This window comes from Rhinopithecus roxellana, chromosome 5, assembly GCF_007565055.1.
Source record: "Rhinopithecus roxellana isolate Shanxi Qingling chromosome 5, ASM756505v1, whole genome shotgun sequence".
Classification (NCBI taxonomy): domain Eukaryota; kingdom Metazoa; phylum Chordata; class Mammalia; order Primates; family Cercopithecidae; genus Rhinopithecus; species Rhinopithecus roxellana.
The window spans coordinates 102,465,912-102,488,293 of NC_044553.1; the positions used below are offsets into that span (position 1 = coordinate 102,465,912).

The window sequence follows — 22,382 nt, forward strand, 5'->3', positions numbered from 1 at the left end:
TAGAAGGAAAAATGTCTTGTTCACAGTTTTCTTTATATGCATTTTCTCTTTAATGTATCAGTTTAGTTTTATGGTAGCCTTTCTGGTAGACAACAGGGTTGACTCTTTCTAAAAGTCAGTTGTGAAGCAGCTACACTGTTTTTATTTCTCATTGGGAGCTACAAAGAAGAAAATATTCCATGTTGTTGCTCCTAACACCAAAAACCTACTAGCCTAGTAACTTAGGAAATTTCCCAGCCAGGTTGAAAGAGCAGTTCAACTCTGGTACAAATGATTCCCAAACAAACATTTTCTAGATACTAAATTAGAAAAATACCAGCAAAACCAACAATGGGGGTGACTCAGAGGGGAAAAAGGAGGGGCAGACAGGACATGTGATTTTTCCACTTCTTTGTAATTTCTTTACCTGAGTCAGATTTTGAGAATGTTAAGCCCTCCCCCGTCTACCCACTATTTACCACGAAGTCTTCAGATTTCCATAGCTAACTTAAAGCAAGGAACTTTTTTTAGTCATTCAAATGGACTAAAGATGTGAGGTACATGATGTTTAATTAAGGCTCTGTCTGACTGACTGGTCTCTATAGGTGTCTAAAATTTAGACTTGAAAACAAGGTAACCTAAAACTGGACTTAATGAGAGACTAATAAGAGACAATAAGAAGGCATGAACCACAGACACTGGACACAAGCTGGAACTCACAGGAAATTTCACATTTCCTTGCTTCCATACAATCATCATCTTTTCATTGGTTGCTCTGTGGCCTTGTAGCCACCCATATGTTAGATAGCTTCACACTTTTAAGATGGGTATGTGGGGGGGTTGACTGAGGGATAAAATTATTTTATAGGGTTTGTCAGAAATCTATATTCCAAATAAGCTATGTGTAAGCTGTCTTTGAGGAGAACACGTGTGATGTAGTTTTTGATCTTCATTTTACAGATGTACATAAGTAATACAATTAAAAACAAATGTGATCCAATATTGTAGCACTGTGTATCTACTTAGGTTTGTGAACAATACCTCTCATTAGTCTATAAACCATCACAATCTAGTGGCATTGGATCCTGGTACCCCTTCTTTGTATTTGCTGTGTGACTTTGGTCTGCTAGCTTCTCCGTATTCATCTGTGGTAAGGGGTTATTTCGTTCTTTCACAGACAATCACACTAATGGGATGGGGTTTTATGTGTGATGGGCTCCCCAACATAAGCAATCTAAAACCATTTCTTAAGAATAGTTCTCACATCTTCCTTAAAAACGCATTGCTTAAGATTTAACAATTATCTTTAATATAATTATGATTTTAAGAATTTCAATTTGGCCGGGCGCGGTGGCTCAAGCCTGTAATCCCAGCACTTTGGGAGGCCGAGGCGGGTGGATCACGGGGTCGGGAGATCGAGACCATCCTGACTAACCCGGTGAAACCCCGTCTCTACTAAAAAAAAAAAAAAAAAAATTAGCCGGGCGAGGTGGCGGGCGCCTGTAGTCCCAGCTACTCGGGAGGCTGAGGCAGGAGAATGGCGTAAACCCGGGAGGCGGAGCTTGCGGTGAGCTGAGATCCGGCCACTGCACTCCAGCCTGGGCGACAGAGCGAGACTCCGTCTCAAGAAAAAAAAAAAAAAAAAAAAAGAATTTCAATTTAAGGCTTTTTGTTCAGAAAGGGATGTGCTAAAGGTAATTTGTGTCAGCATATTTTTAGTGGCAGGTTAACAGAAGATGTCATTAAAAGCAGCTCAAATAGTAAAGGTTTATTCTTAATTTTACATCATCAGAAATCTGGAGGTAGGATGCCAGCACTGGTTACTTCAGAAGCCCAACAATGTCATCGAGATCCGTGTCCCTTGCATCTTTCTCCTTAGTCATCCTTAGCTTGGGAGCAATGATGTCTCACTTGGCTGCAGTCCACAGGCATCTCACACAGTTAGGAAACACCTAGCAAAGAAGACAAGACTTTTCTTCCTATGGGCTTCTTTGCCTTAGACTGGAAATCCAAGCCTTCCAGCACACCATTCCTCTTGTCTCTTGGGCTAGGCTTCAGTCATATGCCCATGCCTGACCCTCTCACTAGCAAAGGAATGAGCCCACCATGGTGGGCTTGAACAATTCTGCTTTATCCCTTTGGCTGGAGTAGGACTCTCCTCCCTAAGCATGGAGTATGGGGATCACTTATACTCTGAGGAGCAAGTGGGGTGAGGGGCATGTATCTGTTGGGTCAGTAACCAACATTCTCCCACATTGACAGAATTATCCTGGTGTGCCTCTTTTTTTTTTTTTTTTTTTTTTTTTTTTTAGACAGAGTCTTGCTCTGTTGCCAGACTAGAGCACAGTGGCACGATCTCGGCTCACTATAACCTCCACCTCCCGGGTTCAAGTGATTCTCCTGCTTCAGCCTCCCAAGTAGCTTGGGACTACATGCATGCACCGCCACACCTGGTTAATTTTTGTATTTTTAGTAGAGAAGGGGTTTCACCATGTTAGTCAGGCTGGTCTCAAACTCCTGACCTCAAGTGATCCACCCACCTCAGCTTCCTGAGGTGCTGGGATTACAGGTGTGAGCTACTGAGCCCAGCTTCCTGGTGTGCCTCTTAAGGGCAAAAGTCTATCTTGAGGAGGAAAAAGTTTATCCTATGGTTCATTTTATTCTCATTCTAAAACAACTAGAAAATATTTAATCAAAATCCCAACAATTTTCACAAAAATGATCTTATTCATCTTAAACCAGTTCTATCAGTTATATAGTATTTCATATTACTTTAAAACAGAATTGAATAGAAATTGGAACAGAGACCTGTTTTTCATGGCCTTTTCTGCTTCCTTCTAAAATAAGAAATGACAAGGTATTGTTGCAACAAATAATTTTTCAAAAGCTTTTATTAAAATAGTTGTTTTTTTTTTTTAAAGCTATACTGTATAGCCTAGTAGTCAAGGACATAAAAGAACTTGATTTAGGTTGCTGTATCTTATTTGGCAATGACATGACAGTAGTCCTCACCAGCAAAATGAGAAAAATAATTATAAATATTTTAAAGAATTGTTGTGAAAGTTGATTGAAATTACTATGTGTACATATACCTACATGTTTTTATTCTTAACACAAAAGCTATTACATACTAAGCTTTCAACAGATTTGTCTATTTTTACTTACAATAATATTTACAAAAATCCATAAACATACAAGATAATACTTTTTTACATAGGATAGTTAAAATCAAACTCGCACCTTTTAGAAGTAACAATTTTGAGAAAAAAATATAAGGGCTGCTATGTAGTTCATAATACGATTTTATGGGAGGGCTTGTAGTAGCTCTCATGCCTCTTCCAAAGATACTTCTAGTTGGCTCTATGTGAGTCAAAACTTTAGAGTAGAGTGGTGCCTTTGTTGTCATGTCAGAGAGAACTGCCTTTGCTGCTACATAAACGTTTAGAATCCCACGATCCATTCATCCAGCAAGTAGACTGAAAGCAGCTCTTGGCTGCTTGTGACGTAAGTGGGATGACACATATTAACAATGGGTGTCACCAATCTCTTAACCTCCTGGATTATGGTCCTGGTAAGTTGTAGGTTCTGCACAGCAAGCCAAAACCACATGAAGGCAGAATGGACAGTGCATGTGAATATAAACATCAGTTGTTTTGCAGAAAAAAAAAAAGTATCTGTTTCATAAAACATCACAACTCCTTTTTGGTTTTTAGAAATGTCATATAATATTTTGCATTGGGAAAAGTTTTGATAATTATCTAGTCAAGAATAGCTATCAGCTTGAGCCCTTAGCTACATGCTTTTACCTGCATTTTATATATGACTCTTCTGGTCAGCTCAAGTGCCAATTTTAACTGAGAGTGAAGCTCTTCCTATGATTGGACATGGCATGGAGGTTCTACAGCAACCACTTTGGCTAGAGGGGCTATGATGCTTACCTTCTGGATCAAGGGCTCTGGGTTATAAATAATGAATGCAACTCAAACTTATTTAGGTAAAAAAGAGAATTTACTGGAAATGTTACTGAGCATCTCATAGAATCAAAGGCAGAAGTAAATACCAATATTCAAGAAAGGCCAAGATGTAACTAGGCTTAAAGAATTCTGGAAGCAGGGCCACACTCACAGAACCAGAGCTTCTCCTTCTTGCTTCTGTGCCTCCCTAAATGGTGGCTTCTTTCTTTTTTATCACTGTAGATTGACTTTCTCCAAATGACTGAAAGCATGACTGCCATTGAAATCGTAGATTTATATGTTACAGTTTTCACCAAACAGAGCAAGACTGATCCTGTTCCATTTCCAAAATCCTAGGCTAGGTCTAGCTTGGATCAAATTAACTCAGGCAAAGAAGTAGAATGCCTTTTGAACCCATCTGGGTGAGGCGCTCAGTCAACCCCTGCCTATAAGTAGTATCATATTGTACTAACATGATTAAAACAACTTGATGGGGCAGTCCTAAGCAGAAGCGGTGGTGACCTGACTGTTCCATAGATGTCCTGTATTGCATGGATATAAGGTAAAAGCAATGCAAGGAGGTAGGTAGTCCTAGCTTCCATTTACCAACAAAGGCTGCCTATTGTCTTTGAGAACTTCTTGTTAAAATTGCTCATTCTCAGTTTGGAAGCTCAGGATGGTGGTATGGGAGGAGGGGAACGATCACACATGAAAGTAGCTGAGCAGAGAGAAGGGAAGGAGGGCACATCAATGAAGCATCATCAATACAAAACAGAGGGCTCTGGACCTCCCAGCTCTTTTCATATTAAATCCTTATGCTTCTCCCAGCTGCCTCTTCTCTCCTGCATCACACCTCTTTTTAATATTTTCCCATCACTTTTAAAATGAAGGCCTTCTGTGTACTTATAAGAATTTAGTCCTCTTCCAGAGAAGCAGTGTAAGATTTGATGCAAAAGTCTAAAGTATGGCAGATTCTGTCTCTTCAGAGAAGTGCTTGCCCATGTCTTCTTGTACTTTTTCTCAGAATAACAGAATCTGAGGATTGAAACAGACCAGACTTGAGGGTCGTCAAATGCATGGATTTGCTGTGTACCTCCCAGTCGCTGGTATTCATGACAAGTGGCCATCCAGACTGCTTGATCACATACCAAAGGGGAACTCACCACTTTTCAGGAGAGCCCATTCTATCTTTAGACAGTTCTAACTATTAGAAGTACTTCATTGTGTTAAGCTCCACCTGGGCCAAATATGTGTCTTTTCTTGTTGCTTCCACCTGTTGGAAGGTCTACCACCTGGAAACAAAGAGAAAAGTATAATATCTTTCCTTCACGCACACCTTTCAAAAGATCCATCACATTCACCAGATTTCTCCCTAAGATCATTCTTCTCCAGTTGAAGCAACTGTTCTTCCTATAACTGTTCTCTGTAGTGTGGGATTTCAAGTTCCTCTGTTGATCTGGACATTCTGTTTTAAAAGCTTTACTTATGTGAGTGTTTCTCTTTATTTTTTTTTTTCCTACAATAATCAGGCATAGTCTTCCAGATGGGGAAAGATCAAACAAAAAGAACAGAACTAATAACCGTTTTCGTTATATATATAGAACTTCTGTTCAAGAAAATCACGTTTATGTTTTGGGAAAACCAACCTATGCTTAGTCACTCTTTATGCCAAAAATTACATAGTGATTATAATGAAATTTAAATGAGAAAAGTATTTAAATGTTATTAGTTGCTAGAAGAAATTTGTGTTGATGTGAGAATTTCAGGCATCAGTAGTTCAAATTGGAATGGAAAAGGGGTGGGGACAACTCATGAATTGCCATAGCTCTCCAAATCACATATCTGCTTTACTTCCTATTCATAATGCTAGCACTATCCATTAAGTCAAAAATCATGGGCAGAGTAAGCCCTTGTCACAGAATCATTTGAGCCCTTTATTCCTCTTTATGACATCCATAAACTTAACAAATGTTTGTGTCCTGGTTACATTAAAAAAAGGGTTTTGTGATAAGAACTCCAAAGGCGCACAGCCCTCAAGTTTCTGTGTAAGCTCATGAATTGAGTAAAGCAGGTAAGTTCTTTAGTCCCCTCACCAAAAGGTACTATATACCTTTTGAATTGAGGGAGAACAAGAGTTCGCCATGTTGGTCTGGGTGGCACAGTGGGGTCACCTGAATAAATTCTCAACTTCTTGTTCCCAGAAGCACAGCTAGAAGTGGACCTAGTTTAAGTGAGTTGGAGTGAAGCTTGGGGGGTCAATCAGAGAAGCTGCAGCCCCATGTTAGCTGGATATCCTAAATTAGGGACACGTTGAGCTCTGCCCTTATCTGTAGTCACTTATGGACTAATCAGGAAAAGTGATTACCCAGAAAATAATGCATAATATTCTCTTCTATTTATATATTTTAAAGTTTGAAGTAAGATATGGCATATATATGAAGATTCCAAGACAAAGGAATTTAAAATTTTGAATTCTAAAACTATAATAAGAAATAAATGGTGACTTATAAATCTAATCATATGTCACTCATTCTTGCTTTTTTCTAAAAATATCTGACTATGTTGCCCATCAACATTGGCAAAGAAAACTGGCTCATGCCCTGTGATTTTGCATATCAGCAAGGGAGTCTGACAATTCATCTGTTGGCAATACATAGTCCTATAGCCGGCCCTCTGTGACCTTCCTCCACCTCCATTAAGGAAGCTTAAAAATTATGACTAATTCAGGACGGGGCTGGAAGTCCTAGTACCATACCCACAGAGCTTGTTAGTTTCGTTGTATTAGTAAAGCTAAAATTGAAAATTTCATCAGCTCCTTTGCCTCAGAAATGTACAGTCTAATAGGTTCAGGAATAATCCTAACCTCATTTGGTTACCACAAGGGAGGAAATGCAGGACTGTAGATAGCTTGAAACTACCTGCCCCACAACTGAGAAGTAAACTCAAGAGCCCTTAGAGTAAGGAACTCAGCTTCATCGTTAAGGTACAACTAATGGTCATGCTTAGCAACTTATCTAAGGGATTCCCATCTCAGTATCACGTATTCACCTTCTGAATATCATAATGCTAAGAGACATAGAATTTATTTCTTTCTTTAGAATGAAAGGAAGACTTCATGATTGGTGTGATATGTTGAATGATCCAGAATACTTTAGGATTAGTTGCTTTATCTAAACAAAGTCAGAAATACTTGTTTCTTAATTTCTTTACTCATAGGAAATCTTTTACTTCTCAAACAGGTTGTTTGGTTTTTACAAGGGAATTCTGCCACCTATCTTGGCTGAAACCCCAAAAAGAGCAGTGAAGGTAAGCATTGCATGCATTTGCACCAAGCAAAAGTAGGGTGCAGTAACAGCTTCAGCACAACAAACTCTAAGACATTAAAATGAATTATATATAAAACACTAAAAATGTTAATGCAGAAATTATAGCATAATTTTTATTATAATTAGACTTGGCCAGGCTCTCAAATATGTAGATCAATTTGTAGATTTTTTTAATCAGGTAAAAGCATTCTATTCTAAAAAACAACATGGTGAATGAAATTCTAGTAATCAAACCACAAAATAGCTTGGACCATTCTTCAAAGCAACTCAGAAATTTTCCCTTGGAGAAATAATTATTAAAGAAAGAGCAACGGAGGGAAGAGGAAAGAGGAGAGGAGGAAAAGCCTTTCTCCCTGAATCATTACCATTTCATGAACAGAGTAAACCAATATGCCATATTTCTTTATATATGATTCCCATATAACATATTTATTTTGCATGCCAACTTCATTTTCCCCCTTAGTCTCCTCTTTTAAAATTCTCTATTCTGGTTCTTACAAAAATTATTACTTCCACTACCCTAATTTCCATTTACTTAACCACATAACTGTAGAGGTTTATGTACTACTTGCTAGTTCAGTATCTGAAGAGGAGCAGGAAGATATGGCAGAATGTCCAGGGGCAAAAGAACTCAGTCTGACTACTGTCTTCTTTCAGACAAAAGTCCTGATCATAGCAACTCTGGCAGGCATTGCTACCCCCCTACCCTGGCCCTGTACCACTGATATCACCAAATAAGGCTTTGTCCTTCCATAATAATGATAACCTAAACTTAAAGACTGACTTTCCAAGCAATATAAGGCTTTTTTTCACATACATTACTCAATTTGTATTCTCAGTACTCCTGAAAGGCAAGAAGGAACAGTTCATATACTTTTACTCAGTAAGTTCAAGAGGGTGACTGGGTTTAAAATTATGATAAAATCACCCACATATATACATGAACATCCAACTTTTATATTATGTCAAAATGACAATAGGATTAAATTCAAATCTAGAATTTGGAAAACAAAGCTTTAGAACATACCTTCTCTATAAATTCACCCTCTTTGTTGGTATAGGTTTTGTGAGTTTATAGTGATCTTATAGCAATACAAATTTTGTTATAAGGATCTGAATCACAGTAGAGAATCTGGAATAAGTTCACCAAAGTACACAAAAGAGCTGAATTGGATTATGAAATGACTTTACTTGATAAAAGATTGCCCAAGTAAACAAATAGAGCAGAGTTCCTGTTCAAAAGGAAAGTCACTTTGTCTGCATGGAATAATATATTCATCTGTTCAGTGATTTACATGTATAAACAAAGTAAACTACAATTAGAGTTTTCCTGGAATATTTTTTCATAATATTATGTGTTGGAGACAATTTAAACTTTAAGGGGATTAAGACTTATCACCATTGAGCAATCTTTTACAGAAAAAAAAAAAATTTGAGCTTTATAAAACAGAGTTAGTTTCTATTTTACAAAAGCAATGCTCTGTGCCAGAACAATGGTTAACAGATGAACTTTTGGGCAAGTGAATATGGTGTATGTGTCCCAGACATCTTGTTTCAAGTAGATTTTACCTTAAAATTATTGAGACATATGGTAAGTATGTTGGCTTTTTAAGTATAACTTGGAGTTAAGTGTATCTTTGCCAGATGGATAGCACTAGTTTTTCAACACAATTTATGAAAACATTCATCTTATAGATATTTATCATAGGATTTGTGAGGAAAGCAATCACTTGATTGTAACGATTTCATACATCATAAACTGCTTCATTGTATGTCATCAAAGTTTACTTCAGAAAAAATATATTCAGAGATTGTGGGGTGTGTGTGTGTGTGTGTGTGTGTGTGTGTGTGTGTGTATTCTTTGGTACTGACACTTTAGCTAAAATCATTACCATAATCAGAAACAATCTTAAGTTTTATGTACTTTATTCTTTGAAATGAGCTTTATCATTAAAATAATAAGACTTACTGATGCTAAATAAGTGTAACTTTTCCTTTCACAAATTAGACAGAGTTAGTATTGTACTTAGTAAAAGGAAATGAAGACTTCAGAGAGACCAGCTGATCCCTCAGAGATGGGTGGCACCGTGGTTCAGGCTTCAGGGTCCAGTCTTGAGCTTCACACGTGCAGAAATACCACTTTTCCCATGTGCAGTTTTCTCAAGGACTTCCTTATGCTGACTACATTCACAAGAGATTATAAACTATGAAGGCTAATTTGTTCACTACGGTATACCTATACCAATCACAGTATCTACACATAGTAGATGTTCAGTTGATATTAGATGAATAAAGGAAACATATATAAAAAGAAACAAAGAAAACTTAAAGAAAGAAACAAAGAAATATACATAGAGAGAAAATTCCCACATCTACTATTCAGAGTATCTGGAGGGCCAAGACTTCCACTCCTGGTGGAGACAGAGTCAGGGACCAGTATGAAATAACAGTTCTCAAGACACTGGACATCAGATGATGAAGGCTCGAAATACATGAGAAATGAAAAACAAATGAAATGAGCCCTGTGATGCCACAGCTTACTGCCTTGGGATACTTTCAGGCCCTGGAACAGGGAGGGGAAACTGAGGCAGAGCCCAGGGGACTCCCTGGGTTGGGTAGGAGCTGAAAGCCAGGGGAGAGCAGGGCAGCCAAAGTCCACAGGACAGAGTACCAGGGAAGAGCAGGCTGCACAGAGATAGAACTCCTGAGATCTGTAGAAGGACCTCTCCAAGTTTTCAGCTGAGTATTGACCAGTGCACGCCTGGGAGGAAACTACCAATGCCTGGGTAAGAACCACCCAAAAGGCTTCCAGGGAACAGTGCTTAGCAGTCACATCCAGCTGGGAATAGTGCCTGCTCCCACCAGCCAGACCGGAAAGCTTCAGCAGCCCCAGGGCATTGAGAAGAGTGCTCATATACTTAAGGCCTCTATGATTCCTTTGGTAACCTAGGTTACCAAAGTTACAGGGAATAAAAACTAAGATTTTTCAAAAGTCTCACTTGTACCGTTCCTGTCAGGGAATCTTACTTAAATTATCTTATTTAATGATAATCTAAAAGGTAAGTTTTGAGGTCTTGAGAGTTAGAAAGGTTAAGCAGCTTTCACAGCTAAGCAGCATAACCCAGATTCAGCTCTAGGACTGCTGACTTCAAAATGCCAGCAAGGTGATTCTCAAAGTGATAATGATGATGATCATAAAAATGAAGAAAAATCAATTATTTTTAAAACCTAAGATTATCACACTTTTCCTTCCATGGTTAATGGTTTCTAGTGGTTAATGGTTTCATCAAAAATGTGGTGGTCCCTGGTGGTCGCTGTTGAGTACTATTTTAACACCAGGGTAGTTTCAGGGCTTTCATTAGCCACTAGAATGTTAACTCAAGTAGGCAGAGGTTCTCTTTGTTTACCATTGCATCCCCGGTACCTAGAATAGGAGGTCTCTAATAATATTATTAAATGAGTGAATGAATGAATCCCTGTTCTAGAAAACTCTACATTCATAGTGCATTTAAAAGACCATGGTACAAAAGTAGTTCCTGAGTGTTGAAAAGAATAAAAATTTATCAGGTAGGAAAATGATTCTTGGGCTGCCCAAACACTCATTGAAGCCATCTATAAGGAGCTACTTCTTCCTAACAACAGAGTAGTTTTGGCTCTGAAATCTGGTTTTGCTTTCTTGCCCCATTTTACTGGGCTATAAAGTAATGGAGTAGAAAATATTGGGGACCATATAATACCCATACCATTTTTGGGGTCTTGAGAATTAGACTCTAGCAGGACCTAAAAACGTGCCTTATCAGTGGTGTTGACAGCTACCTGAACGTGCTACCCAGGAGCAAAACATGTTCAAGCAGAGTTGTTGCTCAAAAAGTAGAATACAGGAAGAAAAAAGGGGAAAATGTATTATATGAAGCAATTGATTAGATTCGCCTCCACTGAAATTTGTTTGCAGAGAAAATTATACTAAACATTATCTACCGAAGAAACCAAAAATACCTTCACCATCTTCATCACCATCAGTTTTCAAGGAAGGAATTAGCAGCTTGTTTTCTTTGTTCAGGTTGAGGACAGTCTTGCTTTATGGCAGGGGATGGACTAGATAACCTCATTGGGTTCTTCCCCAGTTTATCGTGGCATCTTCATAATTATTTAGTGTTTTCAATTCCATGGAGCAGTGGGGAGACACCAAAATAGAAATGCAAGTTAACACTGAAAAGTGGATGTCTTTTACAAGTGTGTTAGAAAATTGGGCTTTCACTGGGAAAGCAGTTCATAGAGAAAACATAGGAGACCAAAGATGTCAGGTCTCTAGGCCTATAATGTTGAATCACTGCCATAAGAGAGAAGTCTATTGATGTCTGGGGAAACTGAAAATGGTCATGGTAAATGGAAGTTGTATGGTTCATTTACTGCTCTAAAGGATTTCATCAGCTCTTCTGTAGGTTATTATAACTGCATTTGAAACTGTGAATGTTAAAGAAAGATCCAATAGCAACTACCCGAGACAGGATTAAAAACTGTATTAGATAGTTTATCATTTTTTGAAATGCTGGTTAACATAATGATTTACTAAAGAAATTTGAGTCAATTAAAGAGTTTGTTGCAGGAAAATTGTTATAAATCTGTGAGTTTGGTTTTGTTTCACAGTTTTTCACCTTTGAGCAGTACAAGAAATTGCTGGGATATGTGTCACTGTCACCAGCGTTGGTAAGTGAGAGTATTTATTATACTTAAATGTATGTGTTATTTCATAAAGCAAAATCTAGAAACAAAAACTCTTTTGATTCCCAAGCCCAGCTATTAAAATATGAATTCAAGTTATTCAATGTTCAGCTACTTGTTGAAAGCCATCTTCCTAATAACTCACAATTTGGCTATTTTATAGCTCCCAGTGATGAATTTATGATAATAATGATATGTCTAGAAAGGCCCCATATGAGATATGGTCAAGAACATGAAATAAAGAGTACATTTATCAAAGACTCTTTTTAAACCAAGACATGCATATGTTTACATACATACTGCTTATATCTATGCAAAAGTCAACATGCCAAACAGGTCACTTTTCCAGCTTTTGCACCAGCTGTAGTAAATATAAGACTTCAGATCCCTTGAGATGAAATCATTCTGTGGTCAGATGCAGACTGAAGGGCCTTTTATAGGAATGACTGTAAACAACTCAACTAAGGAGAATTGTGATAGTACAATGACATATCTCATATATCACACAAAATTCACTTGGTGATTTGAACATTTCCCTATGCCATTCCCCTCCTTCTTGGTGACTTTCCTACTTTTCACAGGAGTTAATTGTATTGACCAAATGGGTTCTACAAATATGTGTGCAACAAGAGCCCGCAAGAGAGTAAATGCATTAACTTCTCCTTCCAAGTCTGCAAAGAAAAGCAAAACAAAATCTGCATTGGCCCTCCAATTGGCAATGTACTTCAGTCTCTAGGAAAATGCCCTCATTTGCCCACTAAAATGGACAATATTTGAGAATTTGTATTCTGCCAAATAGACTGTCCAAGAAGAAGTATGTTATTTTTAAAAAATCATACATGCCCCTTTTCTAGGAAAGATCCTGTTAGGAAACCTAATAGCATCACTTTTTGTTATGACAAAGCAATGTCTTGTCCAGTCCTTGCCTATACAAGGTGGCTGGGAGACATGGCCTCCTAGAGAGGAGGGAGCAGTGATACCATGAATCTCGAAACTAGCTAGGAATTTTTCCTTTTAATTCTTTGGCATCTTCTCTTAATATCATTCTTAAATTTGGAAACAGCTTGGCAAAAAGAGGATTAAAAATTTCCTAGTGAGAAACAATAAAATATGGTCTCCAGAGGGCCAGCTGGCTGTTCTTGTGTCAAACATTGGTACCATGTGAAAGACTGTAGGTCTTTGGACTCTTGAGAATTGAAACAAAAAAGCATTTGGTCACTGCAGCTACTATAAACAAATGCATGCCAACTGTGTACAGTTCTTCTCTTTTCTTGAGCTCATTTATTTCAGTTACTTTTTTTGATATGGCTAGACATTTAAACAGCTGTTAAGTGTCCCCTGGTGCTCTCACATGAAAAGCCTAGGAAGCTGGAAACCCAACAGTAAATGTAGGTTTCTGGAACAACCTATGTAACATGATCTGCTGATATCTGATCAATTATTTTGACAAGGGACTGCTGAACACTAGTTCTGACAGCAAATGTAGCTGAATTTTATAGAAGAACAAAAAAGTGAATTACTTGGAAGATTGCATATAGTAAGTAATAAAAACCTAGACATCTGGATTTTAGCTTTCCCAGTCAAAAGAGTTTGGGACTAGTATTTTTTTTCCACTTCTGGCTTCCATGATGGAAGTCTGAGATAAATGAATAAAATATTTGATCAGTTACCCTATACACATATGCTTAAAACCGTAATGAAGGGAGATAAAATGGAAACATCATCAATGAGTCTCTCTCTCTCCTAGAATCTGTATGCAATCTTTCTTTCTTTCTCTTTCTTTCTTTCTTTCTTTCTTTCTTTCTTTCTTTCTTTCTTTCTTTCTTTCTTTCTTTCTTTCTTTCTTTCTTTCTTTCTTTTTCTTTCTTTCTTTCTTTCTCTCTCTCTCTCTCTCTCTCTTTCTTTCTGTCTTTCTTTCTTTCTTTCTGTCTTTCTTTTTTTTTGTTTTTTTTTTGTTTTGTTTTGTTTTTTGTTTTGTTTTGTTTAACGGAGTCTCAATCTGTCACCCAGGCTAGAGTGCAGTGTCATGATCTCAGCTCACTGCAACCTCTGCCTCCCAGGTTCCAGTGATTCTCCTGCTTCAGCCTCCCTAGTAGCTAGGATTACAGGCATGCACCACCAAGCCCAGCTAATTTTTGTATTTTTAGTAGAGATGGGGTTTCACCATGTTGGCCAGGCTGGTCTTGAACTTCTGACCTCAGGTGATCCACCCAACTCGGCCTCCCAAAGTGCTGGGATTACAGGCGTGAGCCATTGCACCCAGCCCATTCTTCCTTTATTATGTGCAACAAGACCAATGGTGTTTGCATTACACTCTATGAAATGGTTTCACACATTATTTTGAGCCTTAAAATAACTTTATAAGCAGGGAAATTAGATATTATTATCTCCATTTTACAGATGAGAAAACTGTGCCTCATCAGAGATTCAGCAATTTATACAACAGAGCCACAACTAGCACCCATGCCACCTTTGTGTGAATAATGAAAAGGTGCCCCTCCTCCCGACGGTTGCCTCTCCAGGGCTTCTCTTAGCAAGTGAGGGGCAAGCTGGATTCTGGCCTCCAAGCATCCTTGGTTGGGCACCTTTGTCTATGCACAAGCTACTGTGTGTTACAGCTGTAGTCACGCAGCCAATAAGTGCTAGAATTGGACCTAAACCCAGACCTCCTGCCTCTGGATCCTGCCTTTGTGCCTCCCTTTCTAAGGTTACACAACATTCCTTTCTCCCCCCTTCCTCTCTTTTAGAAGATATTCCTTTCTCCCTCCTTCCTCTCCTATTTAGAAGATATTAGAGCCCATTGCCAAGAGTTATCTGTTGTTTACTCTTCAATGGTTTTATTCTTCTCTTGGTTGTCTACAGTACTGCCTCTTGTCCTGGAATGGAGATTCAGCACTAAATAATTACTTTTTTTCAAGCATCTGTTTTGGAGACTGGGGCTTTGTTTCATTTTGTTCTGTCTTGTGTGTGTATGTTTTAATTGTTGTGTTTATTTTTGATACAGATTTTCTGGAAAACTCATAAGTATTCTACCTAGAGGTAAATTCTAGGAAATTGTTCTTTCCTATTGCAGAAATTCTTAACAGATACCGAACAAGAACTTGACATACAGTCACCTTTTGATAAGCTTTCTAGATTTTATTTGAGGCCTTCAGAGTAACCTAGTCATTTCTTTGTCTTTGTCTTTCTTTTCTTTTCTTTCCTTTTCTTCTTCTTCCTCTTCTTTTTTTTTTTTTTTTTTTTTTTTTTTTTTTTTTTTTGAGAGAGGATCTCACCCTGTCGTTCAGGCTGGAGTACAGTTGTTCAATCATAGCTCACTGCAGCCTTGAACTCTTAGGCTCAAGTGATCCTCCCACTTCAGCTCCCAAGCAGCTGGGACTGTGGGTGCACATCTAGCCATTTCTGATCTCAGCTTTTAGGTTTAGAAGACTGCGTTAATTGCCGGTGTTTTTTAAAATAGGGAAAAGATGAATAAAAAATAATTTTTGTTTGTTAATAGTCCAGAATAGTGACTCTAAAAACATGAACATAGGGTTAAATGTTTCCAGCTATGTTGTTACCTGAAATTTAGCTTTTTAGAAACAGTTTATTTGTGGTTCTGCTCCTTGAATTTCTTATATGCCCAATAAAGGAATTTAAGTAGATGTTTAAAAATGAAGCTCTCCTTTTACAATTCAAATTTTCTTAATTGTTATATGTCCAGATGTTTTAGTATCCACCTTTAAATCAGTAAAGCAACCTTGCTTTTTATTGAAGGAAAAAGTCGTTGTTGATGGGGCTTTGACATTTTATTTTGAAATTGTTAGGATGTGGTTTGTGGCTTCTGTAATTTCTTCTTCATGAATTGTCAGCATCTAATCAAGAACTAAAGCTGTTTAGTAATGGAATATGGTGCATTTATGTAGGTTTCTCCATTCTCTTTATAACGTTCAGCTGCATAGCGTAATGAATAGGATGTTTAACCCCAAACACATGATAACTTGTTTTAAAGTATTGATTGATTTACTTTTTCTAGACATTTGCCATTGCTGGATTGGGATCTGGACTAACAGAAGCCATTGTAGTTAACCCTTTTGAGGTAGTAAAAGTTGGCTTGCAAGCAAATCGGAACACATTTGCAGAGGTAACTATTTAATGTTTTTCTATTGTTGAAGGCATGTAAAAACTTATTTATTTATTTATTTATTTATTTATTTATTTATTTATTTTGAGATGGAGTTTTGCTCTTGTTGCCCAGACTGGAGTGCAATGGCACGATCTCGGCTCACGGCAACCTCCACCTCCCGGGTTCAAGCTATTCTCCTGCCTCAGCGTCCCAAGTAGCTGGGATTACAGGCATGCATCACCATGCCCAGCTAATTTTGTATATTTTTTGTAGAGACAGGATTTCTCCATGTTGGTCAGGCTGGTCTCGAACTCCTGACTTCAGGTGATCCACCTGCCTTGGCCTCCCAAAGTGCTGGGATTACAGGCATGAGCCACCACGCCTGGCCATAAAAACTTATTTTTAAGTATGCATGTGAAACAATGGACCCAACTTTTATCCACTTATTAAAGCCATAGTAAATCACTGTTAAGGAAATAGCATAAGAAAAAATCAAATATCTCCTGCAAGTAAAGTGTTAACAAAAATGCACTGAGATCTAATGGACAAACACTTGTTTATTCATTTTTATTTTAGAGCTCTAATGTAATCTGAAATGATTTATTCGGAAATATTCTCCCAGCTGCTGGCAAAACTTCTTTTCAATTGCTCTAGAATGGACTATAGCTAAACCACTGAGGTGATAACAATATTTTGCTTTTTTAAAAAAAACTGAGTCTTTTTTTAAAAAATGACCTCACTCCTTTCCCCAGTACACCCACCACCTGCCCTGAAAGATTCGGATAATCTGTCAAACTTGTCTTTTGGTTGAATCTGAATGAGCGCTTGGACAATGATGGGTCTTGACATTTCATCATTGGTACATGACGTTTCGTGCAGACAGCATTCCTTGGTGTGTGCTGCCTTCACTTCCTTCCAGTTACCTAAGAATTCCCTTTCAACTGCCAAATCCAACTGTTCTTGTTTTATTCTTTTGGGTGCCGGGCACAAGGTAGGAGGAAAACAAGGGGATTAGCATTCCAGGTTTCTTCTTAACATTTTAATTTAATTCCACAACTGGGTAGCATGTGGTAGAAATTGGTTTGGAGTATCTGCTGACCTGGATCTTTCTGTAGGAAAGTTCCCCTGCCTACTGCATAAGCAGCTGCTAATGGGTGGAGACCCTTCACTCCCACCCTACTTCCTGCCTGCTGCTGATGCTGCCTGAGAGCTTCCTGGCAGTTTCTCAGGCAGGGGTATGGGAAAGGAGGGGGGCCCTACTCACCTTTAGCTGCCAAGACCTGAGGGGACAGGGTTGGGCTGTTATAGCAGATGGCATCTACTCAGATGAGGTCAATCCTAATTCAGGGGGAATTTTTTTTACATTTCAAAAGATTGTCTTAAATACAGTGATATACAGCACCTTATAAAAAGTTGAAAATCTCTGTATTCTAGTTTTTGTTTCTCTTTATTATTTCTTGAATAAAAGAAAAAGATGGTAAGGAATGGGGGAGTGGAAAAGAAACATTTTTTAAATGTCTTATTATTATGGAGCATTTAAAACAGTTCCCATGGAATCTGCTTAAGGAAAACTTGGTTTGTTGGACTGAGAGAATTACCAGCTAGAAGAATATTGCAGAGATCCCTGTCTGGTGTTCCATCTTACCCCTTGGGAATCTTGTCTTGAAGCAGCAATGAGTAGGCAAAGGAATAAGCAGGACTTGAGTTGCAGTTCTTTATCTAGGCAGCATGTAACCACAAGGACTCAAATGGGACAGAACATCAAGGGGCACTCACAGGAATGAAAATCATGAGTTATCAGGGCACCTTGACTCATGCTAATATTCTTTTTCTCTCCATTGCCCTCAAGGAGGCTCTGCACTGAGGCCAAGTAAGAGCTGCTAATGTTTTGCATGTGCTAATGACTTGCTAGAACACAATAAACACCCTTCCTGCCCAACAAAAGAATGTGCTGCATGTGTACATGCCACCAGTTCATCACTTACACAAATGCAGTCAGTGTAAATTATGTATATTTAGCCATTTTTTAAAGCAGGGGACAGGGGATAGCAGGAGCTTGTTTGGGGTCATTTCTTTTGCATTATCCACTGAACTGGACAGTATCAGGTATTTACTTAGAATAAAATCAATTAGATGCATTATAAAATATTTTAAAAGTGACTTTAGTTAGAATTTAGCAAAGTAGTAAATATGTAGGTAACATGCATCAGCATTTATTTACAGCAGCCAGCAGAATTCAGTAGCTGAAATGAGAAGGTGTTCTGATGCGGCACATTATGGGCAATGTTTGTCGAATTGAAGCAATAGGTGCTTTTCCTCAACAGACAGTAATGGGATTGTGCCTGTTGTAGAAAATGTCTGAGAAAAAGAGATGATGTGATAAGAATGGAACATTTGGATCTAGTTATTTAGAAAATAATTGCTGGTCATTTTTGCTAGTATCTTATAGGTCTTTTGTCTAGGACTCAATAATGCCGAAACCTTCTTCATTGACTAGCTCCTTCTTTTATCCAACAAGGGAATAGATACCCTTTAGTTAACCTGTGCCTGTGTTGATTTAACTCAAATATTAGGTATGCTCACCTCGGCATGTGTGTGACCAGGAATAATTCTTGCTTTCTTCACTCTAAGGCTTTGTGGGTTGTTAAGTATAAAAGGGAGATGTGGAGGAAGAGGAAGAAGAGGAGGAAGAGAAATGGAAGAAGAAAAGAATTAATGTAATGTCCACTGCCTTTAAAAATTTGACTTAAAAAAATTAATGCAAGCATAAAAGTAATGCATATTTATGTTACAAAGCACCAAAATATATATGTGTTTCTTAAATATGCATGTATAAGTACACCAAAAATGATCTAGACTCTAGAGCAGTGCTATCTAATGGAAATATGTGAGCCACATTTTTAGCAGCTACATTTAAAAAAATGAAAAGAAACAGGTGAAATTAATTTAATAATGTATTTTATTTAACCCAGTATATTCATTTTTCTTAAGACTATTTTTAGAGCAATTTTAGGTGCACAGCAAAATTGAGCAAGAGGTAGACTTCCTATGAACCCCATGCCCCCACACGTGCATCATCTTCCCCATGATCAACATCCCTCATCAGAGGAGTTCATTTGTTTTAATTGATGAACCTACATTAACATGTCGTTCTCACCCAAGTCCATAGTTTACATTATGGCTCACTCTTGGTGCTGTACCTTCTATGAGTTTGAACAAATGTATAATGACATATATTCACCATTATAGTATCATACAGAGTAATTTCACTGCCCTGAAAATCCTCTGTGTTCTGCCTATTCATCCCTCCACACCCCACTTAATCCCTGGCAACCACTGATCTTTTTACTGTCTCTGTAATTTCTCATTTCAATGTGTAATTGATATAAAAATTATATGAGATATTTACATTATTCCTTTATACTAAATTTAAAATCTGGTGTATATTTTATGCTAACGGCACATCTCAACTAGGACATTTCAGGTGCTCAATGGCCACATGTGGGTAGTAACTTCCAACTGTGTGGGTAGTAACTTTCATATAGGGTAGTTCAGGTCTATAGGAATTCATACTAAAATTCATACCTCTGGAGAGGAGATTGGAATAGAGGAGGAGAAGGTGAGAGTTTAAGAGAAGGGCTTTGTGATGTTGAATGTTTTAACATGAGAATGCATTCATGTTTTGTCTGTGAACATTTACATGCATGCTCTTCGTAGAAAATTTAGAAAATTTAGAACAGTTTAAAGAAAAGTATGTTATCCAAAGGAAATACTTCTAATGGCTCTGCCAAGATCAAGCCCTGCCTTCAGGGAAGACCTTCTCAGCGGATCAGGTGGGAATGACTTGCTGGCCTATCTTGGAGCTCAACCTTGCATAATGCAGGTGCCATGATTTCATTTATAGGAGCAGAACCCATATTTTTTCCTACTCTGTAATTTCTAACAGAGTTTAAACTTTGTTTGCCAATTACTGAAGAGCATATACAATCAGAGCTGTGTAGAACAGGAAGAATAATCTTGTGGGGAGAGACACAATGAAGTTCTCATTACACTTTTTACCATTATCCCATAGTGTGGCCTTCAACAGTGTACATGCAGTTCCCTCATTGGTAAAATAGTAGTGATCAGTCCATCTCCTTACAGCAAGCCATTTGTGTAGTGGTTGGAAGCACAAGACCTGGAGGGAGATCTCAGTTATTGACTATGTGACAGCTTCACATCTCCTACCCTGACCCTAGCCCAGTTTCCTCATTTATTAGGAAAAAAATAATAGTAATAGCCATGTCAAACAGTCAAATAGATGAGACTACATAAAGCTGTCAGTATGGCCTGGCATGCAGTGATGGTTCAGTAAATGTTAGTCAGTTATTATTACAACATGATTGTTATGAGACTTTTAATGTGTTAATATACGCAAAGGTCTTAACGCAGAGCCTGGAAAATGGTAGACATTCAACCAATGATAACTATTTCTAGATCCAAGGTGATCTTACAAATCCATAAGTTTAAGTAGAGACAGATTTATTTTGAGATATTGCCCCAATTAATATTGAGCAGTCACAGCTGACTCCTGTTTTGGGCACCAGCAGAGCTCACTGAGCAACGGTCTTCTCCCTCAGTGTACCTTAGGTCATTATCAGATGCCAGGGCCATCCATTCAGCCTGAATTCCTTATGAAGGCGTATGGACTGGCAGCCTGCTTACAGTGCCTGTTGATAAGGTCCTTAAACTCAGATAAGGGCCCATTATCATAAATAGCAGTAGCTGGATATCTGTTTAGTGTAAATAACTAGCACTTAGCAGCAGAAGTTAGAGATGAAACTAAAAACATTTGAGGCCACTTTGGGAAGAATTCTACCACAATCAAGAGATTTCTTCCTCTGGAATAGCTGTATAAAGTTAACATGAATTCTCGATTAAGCCTTCTTAATCACTTCACATGGAAGGTTATGAACTTAGTTCATTTTCAGCCTTTTCAGTCAGCTACTACTTGCAGTGGAACACCACATGGATGCGCTACATGCAGAATGGCCAACTGGCTTGACAACACCTTTAAGAAAAGCAGAGCAGGTACGCCGTAGATGCTTATTTTGCAGATAGGTAGCTCTTGTCCTGCCAATTGGGAGAATTTCTCAGGAAGCATGTCTACTGTTCAGCCTGTCTACCCTAATGTCTTGGACATAAACCACCCTGGTGTCCTATACAATGTATTTTGGATTTTCCTATTTCTACAGCCTAAGGTGGTGAGTCAGTGGAATCTTTTAAACATGAAATTTCCAAACAACTTCCAGCAAGAAGTTGCTGCAGCTGAGAGGGGCACTGCAGCAGAGGACAGCAGAGGCAGCCGAGGACAACAGTAGCCAATATGATACTTAATATAATACTGAAAGTCTTCTGGGTAAGGGGAGAGATAGAGATGGAACAAAGGAACTGCTACAGTTCCAGGTGCAGAGAGCATGGTCTAGAAGAAGGTGTGGGCTGTAGGTGGATGTCCCTTTGGCCATGTGGGGTTGGCCTGGCTGGAAGAAGGCAAGAATGGTGCCCTGTAGCCAGGATCCAAGTGCACCACTGGCATAGAGCAAAAGTTCCTTCTGTTAGGTTCATGGCAGCCAAATGATAGGAACTGGGGTCCTGGAGCTGCCAGTGGAGTTCCCATCAAGAACGACAGGTACTGTGCCTGCTCCAACTGCCCTGGGATCTCCCTTCTGATCCTCTACCCAGTCAGAAGTATGTTACCCACAAAATATGCCTCTCACCCAGTTTAACCATAAACTGTTTTTTAAAAATGTGAATTTACAATAGCAAAGACTTGGAATCAACCCAAATGCCCATCAATGATAGACTGGATTAAGAAAATGTGGCACATAAACACCATGGAATACTATGCAGCCATAAAAAAGGATGAGTTCATGTCCTTTGTACGAACATGGATGAAGCTGGAAACCATCATTCTCAGCAAACTATCGCAAGGACAAAAAAACAAACACCACATGTCCTCACTCATAGGTGAGAATTGAGCAATGAGAACACTTGGACACGGGAAGGGGAACATCACACACCAGGGCCTGTTGTGGGGTGGGGGGAGGGATAGTATTAGGAGATATACCTAATGTAAATGATGAATTAATGGGTGCAGCACACAAACATGGCACATGTATACATATGTAACAAAGCTACACGTTGTGCACATGTACCCTAGAACTTAAAGTATAATAAAAATATTTAAAAATAAAAATTAATTAAATAAATAATGTGAATTTAAAATGTGGTAAATTTAGTTCCTGATACTGCCCTCAT

General features: G+C 38.3%; 1 protein-coding gene across 1 annotated transcript in view; it reads left to right on the plus strand.

Moving 5' to 3' along the window:
• Positions 1 to 22,382, plus strand: part of SLC25A21 (solute carrier family 25 member 21) — a 184,127-nt gene that overhangs the window by 114,682 nt on the left and 47,063 nt on the right. Inside the window, exons 3-4 of the mRNA XM_030930827.1 lie at positions 11,906 to 11,965; positions 15,996 to 16,103. Coding sequence (XP_030786687.1) covers positions 11,906 to 11,965; positions 15,996 to 16,103 — 168 coding nt within the window. The remainder of the gene's footprint in view (positions 1 to 11,905; positions 11,966 to 15,995; positions 16,104 to 22,382) is intronic.